At 35.1% G+C, this 24,380-nt stretch overlaps 1 protein-coding gene across 8 annotated transcripts in view; it reads left to right on the forward strand.

The window, feature by feature from the left end:
• The window catches only part of HEATR5A (HEAT repeat containing 5A), a 113,620-nt gene that overhangs the window by 69,917 nt on the left and 19,323 nt on the right, over positions 1-24,380 (forward strand). For 6 of the 8 annotated variants that reach the window (XM_079906475.1, XM_079906474.1, XM_079906476.1 and 3 more), the window contains 12 exons: positions 532-722; positions 2,018-2,177; positions 4,917-5,106; positions 6,005-6,174; positions 9,775-9,801; positions 12,049-12,187; positions 14,713-14,892; positions 16,666-16,905; positions 18,306-18,487; positions 20,344-20,412; positions 21,843-22,022; positions 23,712-23,931. In XM_079906475.1, coding sequence (XP_079762601.1) covers positions 532-722; positions 2,018-2,177; positions 4,917-5,106; positions 6,005-6,174; positions 9,775-9,801; positions 12,049-12,187; positions 14,713-14,892; positions 16,666-16,905; positions 18,306-18,487; positions 20,344-20,412; positions 21,843-22,022; positions 23,712-23,931 — 1,948 coding nt within the window. The remainder of the gene's footprint in view (positions 1-531; positions 723-2,017; positions 2,178-4,916; positions 5,107-6,004; positions 6,175-9,774; positions 9,802-12,048; positions 12,188-14,712; positions 14,893-16,665; positions 16,906-18,305; positions 18,488-20,343; positions 20,413-21,842; positions 22,023-23,711; positions 23,932-24,380) is intronic. The other 2 variants (XM_079906477.1, XM_079906478.1) reach the window with 1 other exon arrangement.

Below are 24,380 nucleotides of genomic sequence, written 5' to 3' on the forward strand. Positions count from 1 at the left end.
CCGCGCTCCCTGCATTGGAAGAACAGAGTCTTAACTACTGGACCGCCAGGGAAGTCCCTCCCCTTTTATTTTTTCTCCATATAAAACTTGTTAGTCAGAAATCAAACTTATAATCTTGGCTTAGAACCATGCTTTAACCTACCAACCCTAATATCCCAGATCTGGGATTGGCGGACTATGGCCTATGGACCAAATCTGGCTCATTGTTGCATTTATGGCTGATTGTTTCTAAGTAAAATATAATAGGCTTCACTGATCATTTATTTTATGGAAATCCCTATTAATGTTCTTCTGAACACATATATACTACAGTGATAATTGATTACCATATTGTTTGCCTGGAGGTTTAAAATTCTAAAGTACTTCATGAGAAAAATTATGTATGTTTACTGTGGATTTTGGTATTCTGATTTTTTTTTAAAGGAGTAATCACCAAATATGAACATATTTGGTTAACCAGAATATACATTCCAAACTGGATAAGAGAATTTACTAGAGTTGCAAGTTTGGATTGTTTTTTACATATTTCAGTATGTGGCTGGCTCTAAGGGACATTTGGGTCCAGAAGAAATGAGAAGACCTGTCCTCGCATTGGTGATGGGAGCCTTAGAAAGTCCCAGCCCCCTCTTGAGATGTGCAGCTGCAGAGGCATGGGCTAGATTAGCCCAAGTGGTTGATGATGGAGCTTTTACTGCTGTATTAGCTCAAGTTAGCTTTGACAAGTAAGTGAATTTCTTACTTAATACTCATGGACTATGTGTCAAAACTGGGTGTAGCTTGTTGGTTTGTTGGAACTTATGAAACTTCATTCTGATAATTAACTTTAAAAAATTGAGAAATATACTTTAAAATAAAGGAGAACTCGCCCCCACCCCACCTTGGCCTGCTTGTTTTGGAACATAAAACTATTACTAGTTGTTTGGCTTTAGTTTTTATATGAGGAAGATCACTATCTATATGAGTGATGTAATAGGCCATCAGTGGACTCTGGGAGTAAGAAGCTTATGGAGTTTTATCATGTTAAATATAGATGATAGGTAGTAAGAACAACCTAATGGAAAGAGAGAAGGCTGCAGGTCAGGAAACATAAACTATATTTTTGTTTCTACCAGCTTTGTAACCGTGAGCATGTTACTTAATCCTCTCAACCAGTTTTCCTCTATTTCATATAGAAGGTTATTAATGCTACCCTGCCTACTAAGAATATTAAGGTAAATGAGATAATAAACATGAAAGTAGTATGAAAGAATAAAACAACTGCAAATAAAGTTCATGGTTATATTAGTTATACATATATAAAGCTATATGATTAGTGGTGGTAGTAATGCAGGCAGCGCTTTCACCTTCTAGTCTATTGAATATGTGTATCTTGATTTGGTTATGAGCTCAACGTCTGATGTCAGATTACTAACTCGGTTCAAATCCCAACTCTTCCATTTAATAGTTGGTTACTTTGTAAGAGTCACTTTGGCTAAAATGACTAAGTCACTTTGATTTCCTCATCTGTTAAAAGGAACTGATAATATCAGTAGTGTGAATCTCAAGATTGTTGAGCAGATTAAAGGACCAAATATAAAGCGCTTAAACTAGTATACAATTCATAAGAAAACTCCTAATAAATAATGAGTTCTCTTACTATATTTAATTTTTAAATCAAAGTTCTTGAGTTGGAACTCTCTTTATATGGAATTAGAGTATCTCAGCAATGAGAGTTTTTAAAGTATAACTTAATGATAAAGTAATAATGCCTGCCATATGAATTTAGTGTGTGTGTATTTCTGAGAGATATTGAAATTGCTTATATTTAAATAATTGTTGATAATGGTAAAGACATTTTTATTTAAAATTTTTTCTTTTAAAGATACCTTTCAGGTTATTTCAGAATTTTTTTTATCAGTTAACGGTAAATATATTCCTGAATTTTGCAACTCTTCATACAGAAAGTTTGCCTAAGTGACTGTGCATGCATTGGTTTTGTTTCAGTAATTGTCATTTATTTTTGTTTCCATAATCACAGACTGAAATCAGCAAGGGACGCAGTTACCAGAACAGGACACTCATTGGCTTTGGGATCCCTACATAGGTACTTGGGAGGAATAAGTTCTTCTCAACATTTGAATTCTTGTGTTGGAATCCTTTACACTTTATCTCAGGACAGCACTTCTCCTGATGTGCAGGTAAGTACTTCATGTGATACCTTCCTTGAAATTCTTGATTTGTAGATAATGCAGATTATGTTTTTATTGACCATTACTAATTTATAAAATAATTCTTGCTCCATAATAAAATCAAAGCCATTGTTAACCTTGATGGATTTTTAAAATTCAAATTCAGTATCTTTACTTCATACTCAGTGTCTAAAGTCAAATTCAATATCATTTTCTGAAAATGGATCTCCCTTCCATCTTAAAATAACATCTACTGTTTTGTAGAGCTTAACAGGTACCATGCATTGTATTACATTCTTCTAAACATATGAACATATTTAATCCTCACAGTAATCTAGTATGTATATTCCCATTATACAGAAAGAAAACTGTGGCTTATAGAAGCTAAGTACTTGCTCACAGCTAAAAAACTAATATATCGTGGAGTCAGGTGAAGAACATAAGTCATGGACTCTGAACTCATGTTCTTAACCACTTTACCATATTATTATACATATCTTACCCATTTCTGTCAATCATCATTCTCCTGATATCTTAATCACATCTTGAATGATTGTTACTCTTCCTGCTTTTTTAATCCCCTTATTGTATCTCTGTCCCCCCTGTGTGTCCCTAATTACTACAGTAGCCTCCTACCTGGTCACTTTATGTTTAAGTTCTTTTCTTTTCAACTCTCCCTAGATGTGAAGCCAAAAATGTTTTCCTGAAAGATTTTCATCTTACCACTTCCTTACTGAAAAGCTGGGGAAACTGCATATTGCTTCTTTTTTTTTTTTTTTTTTTTTCCCGGTATGTGGGCCTCTCACTATTGTGGCCTCTTCCGTTGCGGAGCACAGGCTCTGGACACGCAGGCTCAGCGGCCATGGCTCACGGGTCTAGCCGCTCTGCGGCATGTGAGATCCTCCCGGACCGGGGCACGAACCCGTGTCCCCTGCATCGGCAGGCGGACTCTCAACCACTGCGCCACCAGGGAAGACCTGCATATTGCTTCTTAAATCAACTTCTCATTGAAGTCCCATCAACTGACCCAGAAACTTTCTCTGTTATTAACCCAAAGTACTGGTCTTCTCCTAAGCTGATCTTCCTACTTTCCTCCCACACATGTCATTCTCGTATCTGCACTTAATGTTTTTCCTATTGCTCTCCTCTGTTTCTATTCCTTTCTGATAATCCACATTTTTTAGTATTCCAACATCCAGTTTAACCACCGTCCTGTTAAACTTCAACATCCAACATGGCTTTCATTCTTGAGTTATCGTATTACTAATAGTTTTCTTTTTTTCACATCATCTGTTACTTGAGTTGATTTATAAGGTGTTCCATTCTTTCTTCTTCATTCCTTTAGTACAGTACTTTTTGCTTCTGTTTATTATATTTCTCCTTTTCCCCTTCAAGAAGTCTGTTCTGAACACACACCCTTTTATATTGACTGTCTTTTGTTGATTAATTTAAATTGTTCTTTCCATGGCATCCAGTGTCATCAAATCTGACTCTTCTTGATTGCTGCTATCTCTCACCTAATGGGAGTTCATTTTTGTAGCATTTAAAGTACTGTAAGCTTTTCGTATACATCTATTGATAAGAGGGGTAAAAGTTTCTTAGTTGATTTCCTAAAAGGAGGACTCTTCAGATACTTCTTGTTATAAAAAGTTCAAGCATACATAAAAGTAGAGAACATGCTATAAGGAACCTCTTATACCCATCATCTAGCTTCAGTGGTTATCAGTGTATGGCCAGTATTGTTTGAACCAGAGTTGCCAAACTTACTTTATAAAGGGCCAGGTAGTAAATTATTTAGGCCTTACATGTTATTACAGTCTCTGTCAACTGCTCAATTCTGCCATTATAGCAGGAAAGCAGCCATAAATAATATGTAAACAGATGAGCATGACTGTGTTTCGACAAAACTTTATTTCTAAAAAATAGGTGGCAGGCAAGATTTGGCTCAAAGGCATTTTGTTTGTTTAATACATAAATACATATTATATATAACATGTATATTTGTTTTATAAATATAAATATTTATAATATTTATATTTATGAATATATTTATTTTTATATACTTATAACACTGCACCTGTTAGAAGTGTGCATCTCTGTGAATAAAGTGTAGAAACTGAATACACCATGTAACCAGCACCTAGATCAAGAAACAGAGCAATATCAATACCCCAAACAGTCTCCTCATGTTCTCTTCTAGTTACTACCTGTCCCACCAAGGATAACCACTATCCTAATTTGCAACAGCATATATTAGTTTTGCCTGCTTTTATACTTTATATCAATGGAATCATATGGTATGTACTTTTTTATGTCTGGCTTTCTTCAACACTGTGTTCAAGAGATTTGTCTGTAATTGTTGCATGTAGTTGTAGATATTGTTGAGTCTTTTAAAAACTTGAATTTTCATTTTCTATATAGATTAAACAGTTCTCAACAAACCAGATTTAGTTCAAGCTGTTAGCTAAAGAACCAAACACTGTATGGAATTCTTAGTGCTGAGATATATGCACATATGCCATTCTAAATTAGGCATTTGTCTCTCGATTGTTTTTTACTGGATTTAAAGAGAAAAATTTTCTTAAAACTCCTGAAGTTCTCCATTTCTCTCTCCAAGTTAGTAATAACACACAAATACTTTACTGTGCTATTACATTATCACTTGCTTCAACAAAAGAACAACTCATTGTGTTTTATGTTTCTTAATGCTGCTATAACATTTTAAATTGTTTTTCTCTGTCTTCACAGACCTGGGCACTGCATTCTCTCTCATTGATAATTGATTCTGCTGGCCCACTCTATTATACACATGCAGAACCAACCCTTTCTCTTATTATTATGTTGTTGTTAAATGTGCCTCCTACTCATGCTGAAGTTCACCAAAGCCTTGGTCGCTGTTTGAATGCCCTTATTACTACACTGGGTCCAGAACTACAAGGTATGCATAGCTGCTTTTGTGATGTTTTACATAAAAATATATGCGTAAAAATGAATTCAGTTCCTATTATTGACTCAAACATTTCTCAGTAAAGTGAAGTTTAGCGGAATGCTCTTTTCAAATATATGGGCAGAATGTTGAGAACAGTCTTGGGAAGACTTTGACTCCTGGATGACAACATGATAGAAAAAACATAGAAACTTAATCTAAGCTTCACCAACTATTACTTAATTGGGTGACTTTGGGGAAATCCTCATGTCTCTAAGCTTTAGTTTCCTCTTCTATCAAATAAAAGAAAATGTGAAAAACCCTTGTGATTGGCACACAGTAGGTGTGCTCCGTATATTTTGTTAAAATAAATGCTAGTCTTATTTTTCTTACCTTGAAAAGATAAGGAGTACCATATTTAGAAAGATTAGATATGTCCTAAAAATGCTTCCCTTAACAAGTAAAATGACAGACATGAAATGGAATAGTTTAAAGAACTCTATCTCTTTTAAGATATAAATGACAAAGCCCCCAAACTCAGTTATTCTGATCTATTCAAATGCAAAGTACATGATTTTAATATATGAAAGCAACTCTCAATACAAGCAGGGTGAAGTTTATTAGCACTTTCTAATTCTACTTTTCATGAAAATTTGATGTAAACTGAAGATAGTCGTAGGTTCTTCTTTGCCTAATGATTTGTTTTACCATAAATCTTTCAGACTAAAAATAACTAACATAATCTAAAAGTCTATAACCTGGATTATCCCTGCTTTTGTAGAAGAAATTTACTTCACAGAACCTTAAGTTTAAGATTGGGGGAAAAAAGAAATTTTAAGCCCAGTAATATATGTTTAAAGGGTAATGATTTTATAGGCCAATTATTAAAAGCTTTCTGCTCTCATTTTAGGTAACAGTACTTCTGTTTCTACCCTAAGGACTTCCTGTCTGTTGGGTTGTGCAGTGATGCAAGATAACCCAGACTGCCTTGTCCAAGCTCAGGCCATCTCATGCCTTCAGCAGCTTCACATGTTTGCTCCACGACATGTCAACTTGTCTAGCCTGGTCAGCTGCCTCTGTGTGAGTATAAAATTGTATATGTCCTTAGTTTCTATTATTAGAAATTTAAATATAAATTTAATTATTCTCTAGACTGTACAATAGCTATTTTCCCTCAGTTCTGGTCTTTTTTGGGCGGTGGGGGGCAACTTCATATAATCATATCTTAAACCTCTCATATATTGAACTTAGTATTTGGAATATTGATTCATTAATCAGTAAAGGCATACTGAGTGCTAATATCACAGGTAGTATATAATGCTGTAGGACCTGGAAATATTTATGTGGTAACATCTATTTTTTCCTACTTCTTCTTCCTCTTTCCCAAATTATTACATATAAAGTTCTTTTCATCCCAGATGGGCAAATAATATTTTTCCTTAATATCCTAGCAGCATATGCATCAATATCTGGGTTCTAATAGTGTGTCTAATGAATATAGAAAGGTGAAGATGATCAGTAAAAAAGTTCTGATGAGATGGTTCGTAATCATCAGTGGTTTTAAGATTTACCTTGAGCGTCACCAGTTTCTATCTGGACTTGCCTGAAAAAGTTGAGTTACACTTGGAGTTAAAACTTGACACTGGGGACTTCCCTGGTGGCGCAGTGGTTAAGAATCCGCCTGCCAATGCAGGGGACATGGGTTTGAGCCCTGGTCTGGGAAGATCCCACATGTCATGGAGCAACTAAGCCCATGCGCCACAAGTACTGAGCCTGCGCTCTAGAGCCTGCGAGCCATAACTACTGAGCCCATGTGCCACAACTACTAAAGCCCATGCACCTAGAGCCTGTGGTCTGCAATAAGAAAAGCCACTGCCATGAGAAGCCCATACACCGCAACGAAGAGTAACCCCCACTCGCCGCAACTAGAGAAAGCCCGCACGCAGCAATGAAGACCCAATGCAGCCAAAAATAAATAAAATTTAAAAAAACCCCAAAAAACTTGACACCGTTGCTTTTCAACTTTTTCTGGCCCTGTAATGTTCACAGCACACTCCCCTTAGTATCATGAGAGTTGAGAATCATTACTTTAGACAGACCTTTCATTTTCAAGCTAAAGACAAAATATGCATTTCATACCTTGAAAGAACCTCAAAAATCAGTAAAACCAACCTTCTAAATAAAAATATAAACTAAAGACCAAAAAGTGAAATATTTTGCCCAAGGTAACATACCTAGGTAGTAGTAGCTCTAAGCCTAGAATCCAGGTTTCTGAACTGCTTGTCCAGTCCTCGTTTCATTATTTCATATTGACTTTGTAGTTATGGACCCTCTTAGCTCTGCTCCCTCCTAGCTATGTGGCCCTAGGGACGTCCCATAACCTCCTCCAGCCTCAGTTATCGTGTTTGTAAAACATGAGGATTACACAAGATGCCACCTATAAATGCACTTGTCCTCGGCACTTAATACCCACTCAGTAAATTGTAATTGTTTTTATTTTCTTAACATGTAACTTAAACATAGAATTGTATTTCTCTCCATATTGATTTTCATAGTCATAATTATGTAAGACTCTTAAAGAGAGGACATGACTGACTTTTCTGATAGAAACTTTGTTTTCTATCTGGGTTAAACATGTATTAGAGAAAACAGCACTTACTGGAAAAGAATTTTACCTTTATCATTCAGCAACTTTTCCCCAGGAATATTACTCTTTATATTTGAAGAACAATTGCCAATACCAATTACTGAAAAATACCCACTACTTTGCAAGTTGATCTAAGTTTCTACTCTCCATTTAAATATAACAACACTGGGACTTCCCTGGTGGCGCACTGGTTAAGAATCCGCCTGCTAATGCAGGGGACATGGGTTCGAGCGTTGGTCCGAGAAGATCCCACATGCCACGGAGCAGCTAAGCCCGTGCGTCACAACTACTGAGCCTGTGCTGTAGAGCCTGCAAGCCACAACTACTGAGCCTGCATGCCACAACTACTGAAGCCCGCACGCCTAGAGCCTGTGCACTGCAACAAGAGAAGCCACTGCAATGAGAAGCTCATGCACCGCGATGAAGAGTAGCCCCCGCTCACCACAACTAGAGAGAAAGCCCGTGCATAGCAACGAAGACAAAACATAGCCTAAATAAATAAATAAAAACAATACTGCCATTTTTTCTTCTTGAATCATAGTAGAAAATTTCCATTAATACCCTTTTAAAATTTCTTCTTTAACTGATACGTGAATTCATTTATTAAGTAAAGTTTATTGAGAAATAAAAAGCAAGACTAACTACTAATTCATTGTGAATTAGATCTGATCAAATTTGGTAGTCTTTTCTTTTACTAGACTGAGAAGGTTACATACAAAGAAGAATAGAGACTGTTCTCAGATCTTTTTTTTAGGTACATTCAGAGCAACTGAGAAAATCAGAAGTAACAATTACAGGTCTTATTCATGTTACTCATAATACTTAAGCTATAAAATGATTTTTTTAATACAAAAATTAAATTCAAAAATTGCTATCACTAGCAATTTTGTGTTAGCAAAACTTGTGTTAATTTTGTATCTTAATATTTTGATTAGTAAAGCTTTTATTCTAAATTTATTATTGTATTTTAAAGTATGCCCTGTAGTAAGAAAATTGGGGCTTCCCTGGTGGCACAGTGGTTGAGAATCCACCTGCCAATGCAGGGGACATAGGTTTAAGCCCTGGTCCTGGAAGATCCCACATGCTGTGGAGCAACTAGGCCCGTGTGCTACAACTACTGAGCCTGTGCTCTAGAGCCCGCAAGCCACAACTATTGAGCCCTCGTGCTACAACTACTGAAGCCCACGCACCTAGAGCCTGTGCTCCACAACAAGAGAAGCCATCACAATGAGAAGCCCGCGCACCACAGGGAAGAGTAGCCCCCGCTTGCAATAACTAGAGAAAGGCTGCGGGCAGCAACGAAGACCCAACGCAGCCAAAAATAAATAAATAAAGTAAATAAATTTACTAAAAAAAGATGCTTTTGCTTTCCTATTAACAACTTTATGATCAGGTTTCTTTTCTACATAGAACTTAGTTAGCATGAAGTGTTTTCACGTTAACTGAAATTCCCTGAGTATTCAGAATACATTTAATCATTAGGAAGGAATCTTACTGCAAAGGGTTTTCTTCTAACTGCATGCTATTTAACTTCCATTCTGAACCTGGCGTTAGCTACACTCGCAATTCTGACTACTCACAGTTTTAAAACTTGGCTTCCAAGAGTAAGAAATCTATAATTAACTTGTGATGAGGTAAACCATTAACTTGGTCCCTTGCTGGACACCTGTTCATGTGAATGTAATCCAGATCACTCCTTTCACACTCATGTCTACTTGTTCTGGTTTTGTTACTGAGGCTTAATGAAAGATTCCAAAGGAAAACCTAATTACACAAATGTGCATTTTGAAATTATTGTATTTTTTATATCTTTACATCTTGAGTTGACTGTTTTTAAAATCTTACCTCAACTCATATTTTAAGTTGGAAAATGAAGTATTTATGGCATATTTTTTAAAGCTGAAGCTAAGCCAGTTTGAATGATAGCTCTATTAACATTTACATTTTAATGCTTAGCTGACTGTTGTCAAAGTCATCCTAGTATTTATCTTTTGGTTTTGTCATGACCAGTCTGTCATTTGTTTTTTGTGCAGGAGATCTTGTTGGATAATTCTGTGTTGGTAGGTCCCTGACCCTCGATTCCTAACTTTTTTTGAGGTTTGCAGTGCTGTTTCTTTGTGTTGTGTTTTTTTTTTTTTTGGTTGTAGATGTTCTTGTTTTCCTCTGCATCTCTTTGTTTAAGCTAACCATTAATGCAAAGTCCAGTGTGTATAGCATGTTACATGGTGTTTATTTAATACCCATGTAAACAAATCCTCCCTAACCTTCTCCAGCTGGTGCACTCACTCCTTGCACTTAATTTTGCATCATTTTGATTTAATGTATTCATTTCAGAAAGGAATTGTAATTACAGTTTGATTTAATTTCTGTATTTTGCTTGCTTGATTTGTTTGCCTTAATCCGCTCTATTCCTCTTCCCAATATAAATGCTGGTGAATGACATGGAAATATTAAGCGTCCCATTCTGTTTTGTGTGACGGCCTTTTAATATTTTTTCTACCAAACAAGTAAAGAGTACTTTTGAGCATGCTTTTTCTAAAAGATTGTTTGACCAGCCTGAATAAACGCTGCACCTGCCTTGTATTATGTGCTTGTAAAACTCCAGTTAAAGTAACTAATAGATTTATTAACTTTTCTTTAAAATTGTCTTGAGTGCTTTTTTGTCATTGTTGTTAAATATAGCCGTAATCTTGGGCATGAATTAACCTAATCGTTTACATTTTAACTTCTCTGTTATCCTGTATACTAGTTTCTAACAGCAGAGTTCTTAAACATGACTAGAATGACATGACCTTGAGGCTTTGTGAATGGCATTCCTGTCTTTCCACTTCTGAGTTCATGATATAGCTTGAGGGTATTAGAACATATTTATAAAGCAGTTCTCATCTGTATGTTTCACTGCTAATATATTCACAAACTTTTCTTGCCTTTTATCTTCTGATAAAATTGAGGATTTAGCTCTCTTTGCATGTATCATATATCACAAACCAGCTGCCACTACGTACTCTTTTCCTCAGAATTTTGCCTCTGGTCTTTTCAACAGACTCACCTACTTCAGTCCTGTCTTTGACACATAAACCAGATCTAAAGGCACATATATGAATTATGCCATTATTTCTAAAATTTTGCTCAGAAAAATCACTATTATAAGAACATTTATTGTCATAAGCCACACCAAACTGGTCGTTATTTTCATAGTTAGGACAAAATAAATTTCAAAATCTCTAGGCTTTATTCTACTTATGAAATCATTAACAATTGGTATCCAGAAACCTTTGACTTGTTTTAATTGCTCATTTAAGGTATATCACCAATTGTATCATTTACCCTAGGTAGACACAACCTATTGAGATTTACATGGTTTAAATACTTCTCAGTAAAAATATGTATTGAGCCTATCATTCTGAGCAGAAATATTCTCTATTGCTAAGACATTTACATATCTATGTACATATATGTATATTCATATATAAGTAGATATACATGTATAAAATTTGCTATCTATAATGTTGTTTCTAGAGAGCATTTTCGGTGAATATGTTTTCTGAGTAAGACTCTTTCTGCCTTTATTTGAAAATGCATTTACTTACTATGTATGGCATCTGAATAAACTACTACTGATAGACGCTGCATTAATAATAACTAACATTTATCGAGTGCTTACTATTTGCCAGGTACTGTGCTAAGCACTTTTGCATGTTTCTTTGTGTTGACTTCACAACAGCCCTGTGAGATGGGGGTAGTGTTTAGTGTTATCTCCATATAACAGATGAGGAAACTGAGACACAGAGAGGTTAAATAGTTTGCCCAAGGTCACACAGCTAGTAAGTCATGGATCTAGGACTCAGACAGTTTGACTCCAGAGCCTCCATTTTAACCAGTATGCTACAGTGCTTATATGGATTTGTATAAACTTCTACTTAGAGATTCATAAAACATTATAATATAGTTCCATGAGCACATATATATAAGCTGTAAATAAATTCTTTCTCCATTGTATCTCTTTTGTCTCTCAAAACTGTTTTACTCATATAAATTTTATGTCTTCTAACATTGTCAGGAGGCTTTTGCTTGGATTTGTTTATGAATATTGCCTAATAAATACATGTATTACTCCTTAAGCTGTTTCTAAGTTGTATAATAAAAAATATGTGCTAGGATAGTTGAAGTTTCTGTGTATTTAGTAAATTGTGTCCAGCCCATCAGTGGGCTGGACACAATCAGGAGGGGTCCAGTGAATATCTGTTAGATGTATTGAATGCCACGAAGAATTTCAGCTCTTTTACTTCCCAAATGGTGTTTTTCAGGTGAATCTTTGTAGTCCCTATTTGTTACTGAGACGAGCAGTACTGGCTTGTTTACGTCAGCTTGTTCAGAGAGAAGCAGCTGAAGTTTCAGAACACGCTGTTATGCTTGCTAAGGATAGCAGAGAAGAGTTGACTCCAGGTAGTTCTTTTTATCAGTATTATCTCCAGCTCAGATGACTGTTTTAATCTTAAATCTTCCATATAAACATGAGTTTTTAAAACGAAATTTAAAAGTTAGTATATAATGTCTTAAACCTGCTACAAGTGATAATTGCTAACAATGATTATCATTCCACCCAGTGATGTTACTGGTTTAGATAATGGTTCTCCATCTTAGGCCCCCTACAGCAGCGACATCCACCTCACCTTGGAACTTGTTAGAAATGCAGATTATTGGACCCCATCCTAAATCTGCTAAGCCAGAAATCTGGCAGTAGAGCCCAGCAATCTCTTAATTATTTTTCTACAATAATGATAATGGTACTGAAGTTTGAGAGCCATTGGTTTCAAACGAGTTTTTTTACAATAATGGATTGAAACTGGATTTAGCGCTGAAGTCATTTTATCATATATGCCTGTCTTCCCCCTAAATCTCATTCAATAAAATTTCTCATAGATGAATCTGCTTCAAGTTAAAGGATTTTTATACCCTTTCTATATTTTAGAGCTGAATTAAAGGATTTCTTGGCCAGTAAGATTTGTTTTAAGTATGTCTCTTCATTTAAAAATTATGTGAATAACTCAAACATGCATATAAATTCAAACAGCCTATAAAAATAGTAATGATAATATCTTACACTTTAAAAGTATATAGTTTCCCAAGTGCTGTCACACTTTTAGGTCTCAGACTTCATAAACCTTTCCAATATCTAAAGCTCTCAGATCTATAATGTATTTTACTGTCATGCTGTGCTCTTTAAATTAGTTTTATTATTATATTAAAACCTTTGCTCTGACTTGAGCTTATCAGCATTGCTGAACTGTTATAGTCATCAGACAGGTTGCAGAACATGGTTAATGTGTGGTATTCTCCCCAAAGTGACCTTTAACTTATATTCACCACTGGAATTATCTGTATTTGTTGCTTTAGGATTTTATTATGTAACTGTACTGGTACATAATTATTGAATTAGCTGTGTGATTAAAATTATAGTAAAGGGGCTTCCCTGGTGGCGCAGTGGTTAAGAACCCACCTGCCCTGGTCTGGGAAGATCCCACATGCTGCAGAGCAGCTAAGCCCATGAGCCACAACTACTGAGCCTGCGCTCTAGAGCCTGAAAGCCACAACTACTGAGCCTGCGTGCCACAGTTACTGAGGCCCGCGTGCAGAGAGCCCGTGCGCCGCAGCAAGAGAAGCCACTGCAACTAGAGGAAGCCCATGCTCAGCAATGAAGACCCAACACAGCCAAAAATAAAAGAAAAATTTATAGTAAAGAACTCATATTCCTTCTTAAAAGTTTTGTAGTTTTTCAAACCCATGGAAAAGTTGAAAGAAATGTGCAGTGAACACATAGATTCACCTACTATCTTTACGATACTCATTTTATATATCTCTCAGTATATATACACACACACACAAACCTTGTGCCAAACCATCTGAAAGCAGGTTGCAGGCATCATGATGGTTCACCCCTAAATACTTATTTGCATTTTTCAAGGACATTCTCCTACATGACCACATGTTATTTCCATACCTAGTAAAATCAACATTAATTTAGTAGCTTCATAGAATGTACAGTCCTCGCACAAATTTCCCATTATAGTCCTTTATAATACTCTTTCCTACCCCTCTCACCCCCATCCAAATTTATGATCCAGTCATGACTCACACATTACATTGGGCTGTTCTGACTCCTAATCAGAAACATTCCTACCTCCTCCTTCTGATCTTTAAAAGATAACTCCTCTTTTAAAATAGTAGCATAATCTTTAGAACTAAATGCTTTCATAATTGCCAAATGAGTTAAATCTTCAAGAGAAAATGTATACGTTCTTTTGACATTTTCAGAATTAGAGGAAATAGACACTAGATCAAGGTTTTTATTTCTTTTTTGAGATGATTTATTACTTTGCAGTGAGAATATTGTGTAGTAATTTATATTAATTCAGTAGTCTTCTTTAGATCCACTGTAGTTTAGTTGCAGTAATTAAACACTGTTCTCCATACAATAGTTTTTTCTGTCTGAGTTTTACTCTCATGTTAATAAATGTAAAGCTTTTGTACCAGAATAAGTAAAACTTAATTATGATTATTTATTTGAATTAACTTTAAAGAAAAGATAAAATAATCATACCAAGAAACATTGTATAAATTTTCATAAGTATTGGGGTTTTTTTTAATATAAGTATTAGAAAGTATTTTTATAAGTATTAGAATGCTAATTGGGTTTAAATGTTTATCTAATTTAAGGAAAACATATTAACTCTTAATAAAGATTTATCTTTCAATGACATTGCATAAAAAATAACTTTGCAGTGTTGTGAATAATTACCAAACTTGAATTGTGAACTAAAATAGACCTCAGTAGGTTGAGGTGCAATATTTGGACTAGTTCTTTAGAATATATTTGCATGTAATATTTTAATAACTACTGAATGTGTGTGCTTCTCATATGGCAGTTTTGTTTTCTGTATTACTTAGATCATCGATTTTCTTCTTGTCAGATGCTAACATCAGAGAAGTAGGCCTTGAAGGGGCCTTATTGACCTTACTTGACAAAGAGACAGATGGGAGATTATGCCATGATATCAAAGAGACATTAAACCATATGCTCACATCTATGGCAGTGGATAAACTCTCCTTTTGGTTAAAGCTTTGTAAAGATGTACTTGCTGCATCAGCTGGTAAGTATTGGTGATTACCAGCCAACATAATAAAATTAAAAGTAAGAGCATTATCTAAAATTGTTTGCTAGTGACAGTTTATCAATCTGGATATTTGGGTTATAATTGCTTGTTGTTTTTTTTAATGGAGATTCTAGTCCAACACTTAAAAGCCTACTTTTTTTTTTCTTATAATTGTCTTATATGACTTTCCTGTGAAAAACAAACTAAAAATTAGAATTGTTATTTATGCTATAAAAGGGATAACCTAACTTACAGCAGCCCCATCATTTATTTTCATACATATGAGAAATATTTGAGGTGTTGCCTCAAATCAACTTAATAGAAAACTCACCAAGAGTTATGACATTTTGAGCAAGCCAGTTTCTCTACTCTTAATAATGTTAATTTAAATATATTAATAGTGTTGTTTCTCTAATGTCTTTGTTAGTACAAGATAATTATTAGTGAGAAAGTGTGTTAGAGTCTTTAAAATTTATATCCTGGACTAAGAAAATAAATGAGGAAGAAAGAGGATAGAAACCAATTCTGTTCCAGGTGTTGTACATATTTTATATGATTTAATCCTTTAACCATCCTATGAGTAGGCAGTATTATTCCATTTTACACGAGAGAAAACAAGACTTGGAAAGGTTAAGTAACACACACAGATGTATTCAAACCTTAGCCTACATGACTTTAAAATCTTAACTTTTCATAATATTTCAGTAGCTCTCAACTCAGTTACTTAAGTCTTATAATTTAATGTCACTTTGGTCTCTGAGTTAAGTTATGTGAAAGGAAGAAAGGTACCATAAAATTTTTGGCATTTTTAAAAATATTCTTCTCTGTCTACCTCTGTTCTTCTTGGTACTCTTCCAGTGATTTATACCTGCTCTTTCAACCATTATGCTCTACATGTTTTCCTTCTTCAATGTTCTCCTCTATCGCCACTACTTAAGAACTTAGAAGGACTTCTTTAAAAGAAAAAAATATATGTGCATAGATAGGTTGATTATACCTTTCTGGTATCTTACCTATCTTTTTAAAAAATTTTAATAGCTCAATTTTATTTCACCATTTATTCTTTATCCTTTGTAGTTTGCCTCTATCCCTTTTTATTAGGAAAACCCACATTTCAGTCTCTGTTTGCTTCTCAGTTTTAAGACAAGAGTTCGCCTTAACTTTATTTGTAACATCATTGCTATCTATTGTATCACACTCAAAAAATGTTGACATACAAGATAATTTAAGGAAAACAAGTTGGTTTGTTTTATAGCATAAGTTCCAATTTAAGTCGAGTTAAACAGTTAATAAGTTAGCAGTTAGTATAATATTAAGGGGAAATAATTTACTACTTAATGGCTCTGGCCATCAGGACAATTTGAGACTGTAATTACAGCAATGGGTCTGTACTGAAAAAAACATTTTTGGACATTTTTAGTGGGTTCAGGAACCTTCTTAAATTCATTCAAGGCCCCAGTGTTAAAACAACATCTCTAGTTCTATCCACCACACTCCCTACTAGGGAATTCTGAGCTTCCTTAAGCATATCCATCTACATACAGGGGATTGATAATTATTCTAGTATCATGTTCAGTTTTCACTTTAAATATAATTTAACAACTTTGTCATTTTTTAAGAATAGTTCTTTTTAGCATTTCTTTAGATACCACTGTTACTAGTAGTCATTTTGATCAACAGTAATTCTAGTCTGTACTTGAAGTCATTGTGTCCCTTTATAAATATATCTTCCAACTGATTGTGATTATGTGTATTCTCCCGTGATAAAAGATTTTACAACTGTAACTTGTGTGGATACAATGCAAGAAGAGGAAGGAGATAAAGGGGATGATGCTTCAGTTCTGACCATCAGAAATGATGGCAGACCTCATCCTTTTACCAATCCGCGATGGGCTACAAGAGTCTTTGCTGCTGAATGTGTCTGCAGGATAATTAACCAGTGTGAGAATGCACACAGTGCACATTTTGACATCGCTTTAGCACAAGAAATGAAAAAAAGGGATTCAAGAAGTAAGTGGCATAATAATGAAAAGACCAAATGATATACATTGAAATGCTGTCTGCCTATAGTATATTTTTAATGTTCAAATACATTTTTAATGATTAAACTTCTTAAATTCACATTCACTTTTGTTTAGTGGACATATGTGATATATTAAGTTTATAGAGAATAGTCATGTTCTTGGAAAGTAGTATGTACATTAGCTAGTTGCCAAATTTTATTTTCTAAATTTTATTTTCTGAATTGTAACTTAGAGCAGTTTTGCTCATAGATTATTTTGGTTTCAAGGATATTACCTAGAAAATATTTAAGTCTATCTCAATGTAAAGTAAACCGAGTTGTAAGACCATTTTGACCTTTTATTGTTCAGTTTTATTATTTTTACCTAAATGCGTGTGGGTTATGGTTTAATGTCTAATTTTTTAAAATCACTTAAGCACATATGTTCAAAGACTAAATGCTCATGTCTCAGTGCCTTGGAAATATTCTTTACCTGACAAAAGAATCATAAGGCAAGATGTTGGTATGGTCAGTCTGAGAGTATGAATTAAGTATTTCTATTTTAATTGTTTTTCAAGCAAGCATTTATTGAGTCTCTTATTTGTGATGAGCACTATTCTGATATACGTGCTTACTGACTCCTGTGCTCCCAATTAAAACTGTAATTGGCACTTACTAAGATGAGTTGGTTTCTTCAGTGTGACCTATAACTAGTATACTTCTTTGAATTGGTCTCACATATTTTTTAGGTAAAGGTTAGTTGTACCTGTAAACATTTTATTGTTGGAACAGTGTTAAATGATTGTCTTATGTCTCTCCCCAGTAGAATTATTATACCAAAGAATATATTGTAGGCGTGAAAGGAATTATCATTTATAATTTCACAGCTAGAAATATTTTTATGCTCCCATCATTTGTGTGTGTGGCAGGACATGCAAAAAAGTAAGGTAATGTAGTCCATATAAAGAACCACATAAAACTTTTTTTAAAGGGACATTAAGTCTTTTAGCCTCAACTTGATGTAAAGAGGATGATTAAATTACTGCCTAATTCATCAAAACCCAGTCTCCTAAGTACCTTCTAATGTACTTTTATCAGAAAGTCTGAACAAAATTTTTATTGAAGGTACTATTAGTACTCTTTTAAAGGATGCTAATTCTGCCTTTGTTTTTGAATAGCTGCATAATTACTTGCTTTGGGATAGTTGTTTGTATGTGAGTATTTGCACTGGTGCAGTAAAGCCAGTTTAAAGTCTGTATTTAACAAACAGTAAAATGTAAATCAAATCAGAAGTACTTAAAAGAAAGTCTAGGTTATGAAATTAAAAGGAGGAAAAATTATCACTTAACATAAATCTTAGTTCCAGCATATTCTTTTTCTTAATAAGATATTTTTTTTAATATTGCAGATGACTTTTTGGTGCTACATCTTGGTGACTTAATTCGCATGGCTTTTATGGCTGCCACAGATCACAGTGATCAGCTCCGTCTTTCTGGCCTTGAAACACTGTTAGTTGTTATTCGGCGATTTGCAACTATTCCAGAACCAGAGTTTCCAGGTCATGTGATTCTGGAACAGTATCAAGCCAATGTAAGCTCTTTCTACTAGAGAATTTTATTATTATTAAAAGTCTGTGGAACTAACTGGCATGTCACCTTTTAATATGTAAATGAGTATGTATCTCTGCTAATATATCACCAGTATAATCAGTGTATGTTTAAAGAAGAAATCTTCATGTAAAAGCAAAATAATACATAAAACAGGTCTTTTATAACACTAAAGGTTAATTTTCATAATTAAAACCATTTTGGTAATTTTGGGGGAATAAAGGGCTTTTTTAAAAAATTAACATTCATTTACTAAGTTAATCTTTAACAATAACCCTGTGGAATAGGCATTGTTCTTTTTTTTTTTAATTTTATTTATTTTTGGCTGCATTGGGTCTTCATTGCTGTGCGCGGGCTTTCTCTGATTGTTGCAAGCAGGGGCTACTCTTCGTTGCAGTGCACAGGCTTCTCATTGCAGTGGCTTCTCTTGTCGTGGAGCACAGGCTCTAGGCACGCGGGCTTCAGTAGTTGCAGCACGCTGGCCCTAGAGCGCACAGGCTTCATTAGTTGTGGCGAATGGGCTCTAGAGCACAGGCTCAGTAGTTGTGGCGCACAGGCTTAGTTGCTCCACGGCATGTGGGATCTTCCCGGACCGGGGCACGAACCCGTGTCCCCTGCATCGGCAGGTGGACCCTCAACCACTGCGCCACCAGGGAAGCCCTCTGTAAGCTTTTTAACTGGTGTTTTTTTGACTGGTGCATTAAGCAGCCTAGGAGGAACAAGGAAGATAACAAAATCATCACATATTATATCATACACATCACATGTAATCCTTCAGTAGCATTCATCCAAGGATACCTCTCATGATTCAAAGGCAGCTTCTGATGGCTGGCAGTTAGGGAATCCAGAGCAGTTCACCAGTTGGTTAGCAGGCTCCATCACATCTTCCCAGCAGGTAATGCCAATGTGTGTTTAGGGAAAGAGCAAAAGGAAGGGACAGGAGTTAGATACAACTAATCACATTAGACTAAAATATTATAATTCAACTTACTTAAAGGGAGCTCTGTTATATATATATTTTTATTATTAATTAATTTATTTGTATGTTTATTTTTGGCTGTGTTGGGTCTTTGTTTCTGTGCGAGGGCTTTCTCTAGTTGCGGCAAGCGGGGGCCACTCTTCATCGCGGTGCGCGGGCCTCTCACCATCGTGGTCTCTCTTGTTGCGGAGCACAGGCTCCAGCTGCACAGGCTCAGTAGTTGTGGCTCACGGGCCCAGTTGCTCCGCAGCATGTGGGATCCTCCCAGACCAGGGCTCGAACCCATGTCCCCTGCATTGGCAGGCAGATTCTCAACCACTGCGCTGCCAGGGAAGCCCCTCTTATATTTTTAATGCTCTTAAAATTGCAAATGATAGAAATAAAATTACCACTCACTTAAGGAGGAAAGGAAAATTGTTTTCAGGAACCGTAGTTGGCTCTGCTTTCTTCTGCACTGGCTTTATTCTCAAGTTTGCCCTCTCCAAGTGGTATCAAGATGGCTCTCTTAGCATCCAGAGTCTTTTAAAGAGAGAGCTTCTTTCCTAGTACTCCTAGCAAATGTCCTCAGGAGAGCTTTCATTATCCCAGTGTGGGTCCCTGGAGCCAGACAGTGCTCACAACTCCATAGCAACAACATGGGCTGAGAGTTGTGGAGAGAGAAAGTTCCCCAAAGGAAAACCTGGATGCACTTAGCTAAAAACGGGAAGATATGCTGGGCAGGCAAAAACAAAAGATGTTCATAATACATATGATAAATAACTAATTTAAAAAAAAACTAATTTTAAAATAACATTAAAATGAGAAAAAGTTTGTGCTATTTTACTTTTTAATGCTTGAATGAGCCTGTAATGTCTTGCCAGGTAGGAGCGGCACTTAGACCAGCCTTCACCTCAGAGACACCACCTGATGTCACTGCCAAAGCATGTCAGGTAAAAGGTTAAAAAGATAAATTTTAAGAAAAACCCTCTCTTAGGAAGCAGCTCTCCAGTTAGTATTTGATACCAAGGTTCTACGTTATAGTTGTCTAACCATTAATCTCAGTTGCCCCTTTTCCTTTACTTTTTAAGTTTAGAGAACTTTTTCTTTCTTATAACTGCATGGTAATCCAATATATGGATATGTCACCAGCTCCTTAGTGATGGAAATATGGGTTTTTTCGTCTTTTGCTATTAATGGATACTGCTGCAGTGAATGACCTTCTTTCTGCATAGGTCATTTCACTGGGTCTAAGCATATCTGTGAGATAAATTCCCTAAAATTGAATTGCTGGGTTCAAGAGTATATTACAGGAATTTACCAATTTAAACTCCTACCAGCACTGTATGTAAGTGCCTATTTCCCCAAAGTCTCAGCAGCATTGTGAGTTGTCAAACTTAGATTTTTGTGTATATGATGGAGTAAAAAGGGTATCTCAGGATAGTTTAGATTTGTATTTCAAGTGAGGTTGAGCTTTTTTTCATATAGCTGAGAGCCATATAATATACAGTTTTAAATAGTTGCTTTTCTTGGTGTGGTTGTCAGACATTCAATATCCAGACCTGAATGGCCTGAAAGCAGAACTGATGTGAATTAAATTAATTATAATTTTACTCAGTATTTTCAAATTTCTAAATTCATTTGTATTTAGGAAATGTTTGAGAGCCTTCAAATATTCACAGAAGTGTGTTAACTGTTGTCCTGAGTCTAATTTATCATCGTTTTTATTATATGTGTTCTCGCTGTAAGCCACTTGAAATCTTTTGTGAAATGAGATGCACACTAAATAAATATAAAAGAAAAATAAATTTTCTGTAGTAAAAGAGAAATATGGTGACACCTAGGAAAACCTTTATAGATAACCTCTGATAATTGAGTAAACTTTTTGAATTGGAGAATTATTAATGATGTTTTGTTTTTAAAATTAAAAATATCTTCAAAAGAATCAAAATCTTCATTGAGGTTTAAATGGTAGGTAATTTATCTTTCAAGAAAGATAAAATAATTAACCATGCAATTAATCGCTGTTTTTAAAATAATAAGATGAAATAGTCAAGATTGGAGATATAATTCAGATGTTAATCCAAACATTTATGAAAGTGATGCCTTTCATGGCTTAATTTCACTGTGTTAATAACATCTGAAACTCTGATTTATATACTTATTAGCACAGTTTCCTTTCTTCAACCTTAAGACTTCATTCCCTTTTGAAATGCTGGCTTTGACTATCATTATCACCAGTATCCCTTGGGGTTTCTTGATAGCAAGATGATTTCAATGACCAGATTCCTGAGATATGGGTGAGTTTTGCTGAACTCACAAAGGGGGTGTTTATAATTTTTATAATTTTTAAATATAACCTTTGATTTTCTTAAAAAACTAGGTTTGCAGTGCCTGGATAGCAAGTGGAGTTGTAAGTGACCTTAATGATCTCCGAAGAGTTCATCAGTTGCTTGTTGCATCGTTAACAAAAATTCAGGTTGGAAAAGAAGCTCTAAGTCACTTATATAATGAAAGTGCTTCTACCATGGAGATCTTAGCTGTGCTAAAAGCCTGGGCAGAGGTTAGTACTTCTAGAATTTTGGAAGTTGTTAATAAACATCTTAGGCCATAAACTGAAGTTAGCTATTTAAAACACAAGTAAGTCTATGTTTAAGGTTGACAGAAGACTTTCAATATGAGGTGTATTTATATGCTAATTGATATTTTGGCCAAGGATTCTAAAGTGCCCTCTGTTCTCTGTTATCTGCTGCTTTAAGCAGGGGCAGTCATGAGAGACATTAATAATAGCCAATGGAAATCAACTTTTATTGAAACCTGAATTATTGGAAATGTGGGTTTGCTCATATATTCTGTCAACTCTATAACACATATGTTAATATTTTTTAGTGCTCTTTCATAAAGTGACTTGAATATTAAGTTGGTTTATTTCCTAAGATTAGAGAAATGTTAGAGGGAAGTGCTTAACTCTTCTTTATTTACTTTTCTAATCAGGAAGAAAGCTATATAATTTTTAAATTTACGATGGAAATGTTTACACAGAATAGTACAGTGAACTCATATATACCCGTCATCCAGCTTCAGCAGTTACCAGACTTGTCCAGTCTTGGTTCATATACCACTTTAATGAAGTATATAGTCTCAGATTGCAACTGAGAGAATTAACCAACATATAAGAAAGGGTTTCCTTCAGTGGGGCTAATTAAAATCAGAAGATTGTAAAGTGTCTATTTTTGTCATTATTTAGTGTTGACAAATCTCAGGAAGTAGTTCTGCCTAGATTTAATAAGTTGGATCTAATGATCTTTAAGTCAACTCTAAATGCTTTAAACATATGCTTTTAATAGAGCAAACAGATTCTGTAATTTCTGTAACCTATTTTATAAATTACTCTGTGCTTATATAGTGTTCTTTGTAATAATTTGAAACTCTATACTCTTGCTTAAGCCATTACTTTCTCCTGTTCTCTCCTTAGTGAAAGTAATGACTAGCCAACAAGTTCCATGTAATTGAGGTCCATAATTATGTGAAATCCTTGGAGCCAGATATATTTGGGATTTAAAATTTGGATGCATATTTCATGTATTCATCTAGGATGTCTGGGACAATACCATAGAATCTGTAATCAAACACTTAAATATATCTGTGTGAAATGTTTGAATATTCACATTGTAGAAATAGCTTCACATAAATTTTTTTGTGTTTTGCCACCAGATTGATTTGCCGACAAACTTAGATTTTTCAGAGCTTTTTGGATTTTGGAGTTATGGATAAAGAGATAGTACACATTATGTACAATGTTGAATACTTTAACATTCTGTAGTCCATGTTAAATCTATATAGTTAAACTTTTTATAGTAATTTAGTGGTAACATTGAAAGAAGATATTCAGCTTATTTCAATTCAGAGATGGCTGCCTGTAGCCATATTTTGAAATGGATTACAAGGCCATGTCTAGGCTTAGTAAAAGAGAGTGCCATGATCATTTAATTATAGCTGTCATGGTTGTAAACTGCAAGGTGGCAGCATATTTGTCAAATGTTTATTATCCCTAATATATCTCACTGAAGATAATGCTTTTGGATCTTTCTACCCTAGTTTTGTGTGTGTGGTTACATATGTATACCTTCTTGGTATCACAATGCATTTTAAGTCCAGGAGGTAAGGTCTGCCTCTTCAGCAAGATAAAAATATTGTAACACCTTTTCAGTGGGTACGAGATTTTCCTATTTATAAAGTAACCTTTATACAGGTCTACATAATTGCTGTAGAAAGACATAAAAACCACAAACAACCTTTGAAGACTACCTGTTCAGAAGAGTGTGTCGGAAACGGGTCGATTTCATCAGACGGGCTGCTTGACTTAGTCCACGCAGATCTTGGCACATTAAGTAGGCTCTGGCTTGCTGCGCTTCAGGATTTTGCTCTCCTAACTTTGCCTTCAGAATTTGCCTCCCAGCTTCCTGTTGAAGGTAAGGGGGGGAAATATTTACATAATCCCTAGAATGACAGTCAGTAACATGTATTTTCAAAATTTCTCCGATAGCAGGTAATGTTTATCTGAAACATTTTCCCAGAATAATTTTCATTCATAGAATAAGCACGGGAGAGTTGCTTCAGGGTGGAGACCCTGAAGTTGAATCTCTAAGTCATAAGGCATGCTCGTCTTACCTCACAAGACACTGCCAAATCGCTCTCCAAAGTGGTTACAACAATGTATGTGCAACATACATTGCATACAAACAACATACATTACAAACAGCAACATGCTTCTGTTTTTCTACATCTTCCCATCATTATATGTTATCATTGTTAATAATTTTTGTCAATCTGATGAGTATGAAAGCGTTTCATTGGTTTATTTCCTAGATTGGGAATCTTTTTTCATTGGTTTATGGGACGTTTAAGTTTCTTTTTCCAT

The sequence above is a fragment of the Stenella coeruleoalba genome, assembly GCF_951394435.1.
Source record: "Stenella coeruleoalba genome assembly, chromosome: 2".
Lineage (NCBI taxonomy): Eukaryota > Metazoa > Chordata > Mammalia > Artiodactyla > Delphinidae > Stenella > Stenella coeruleoalba.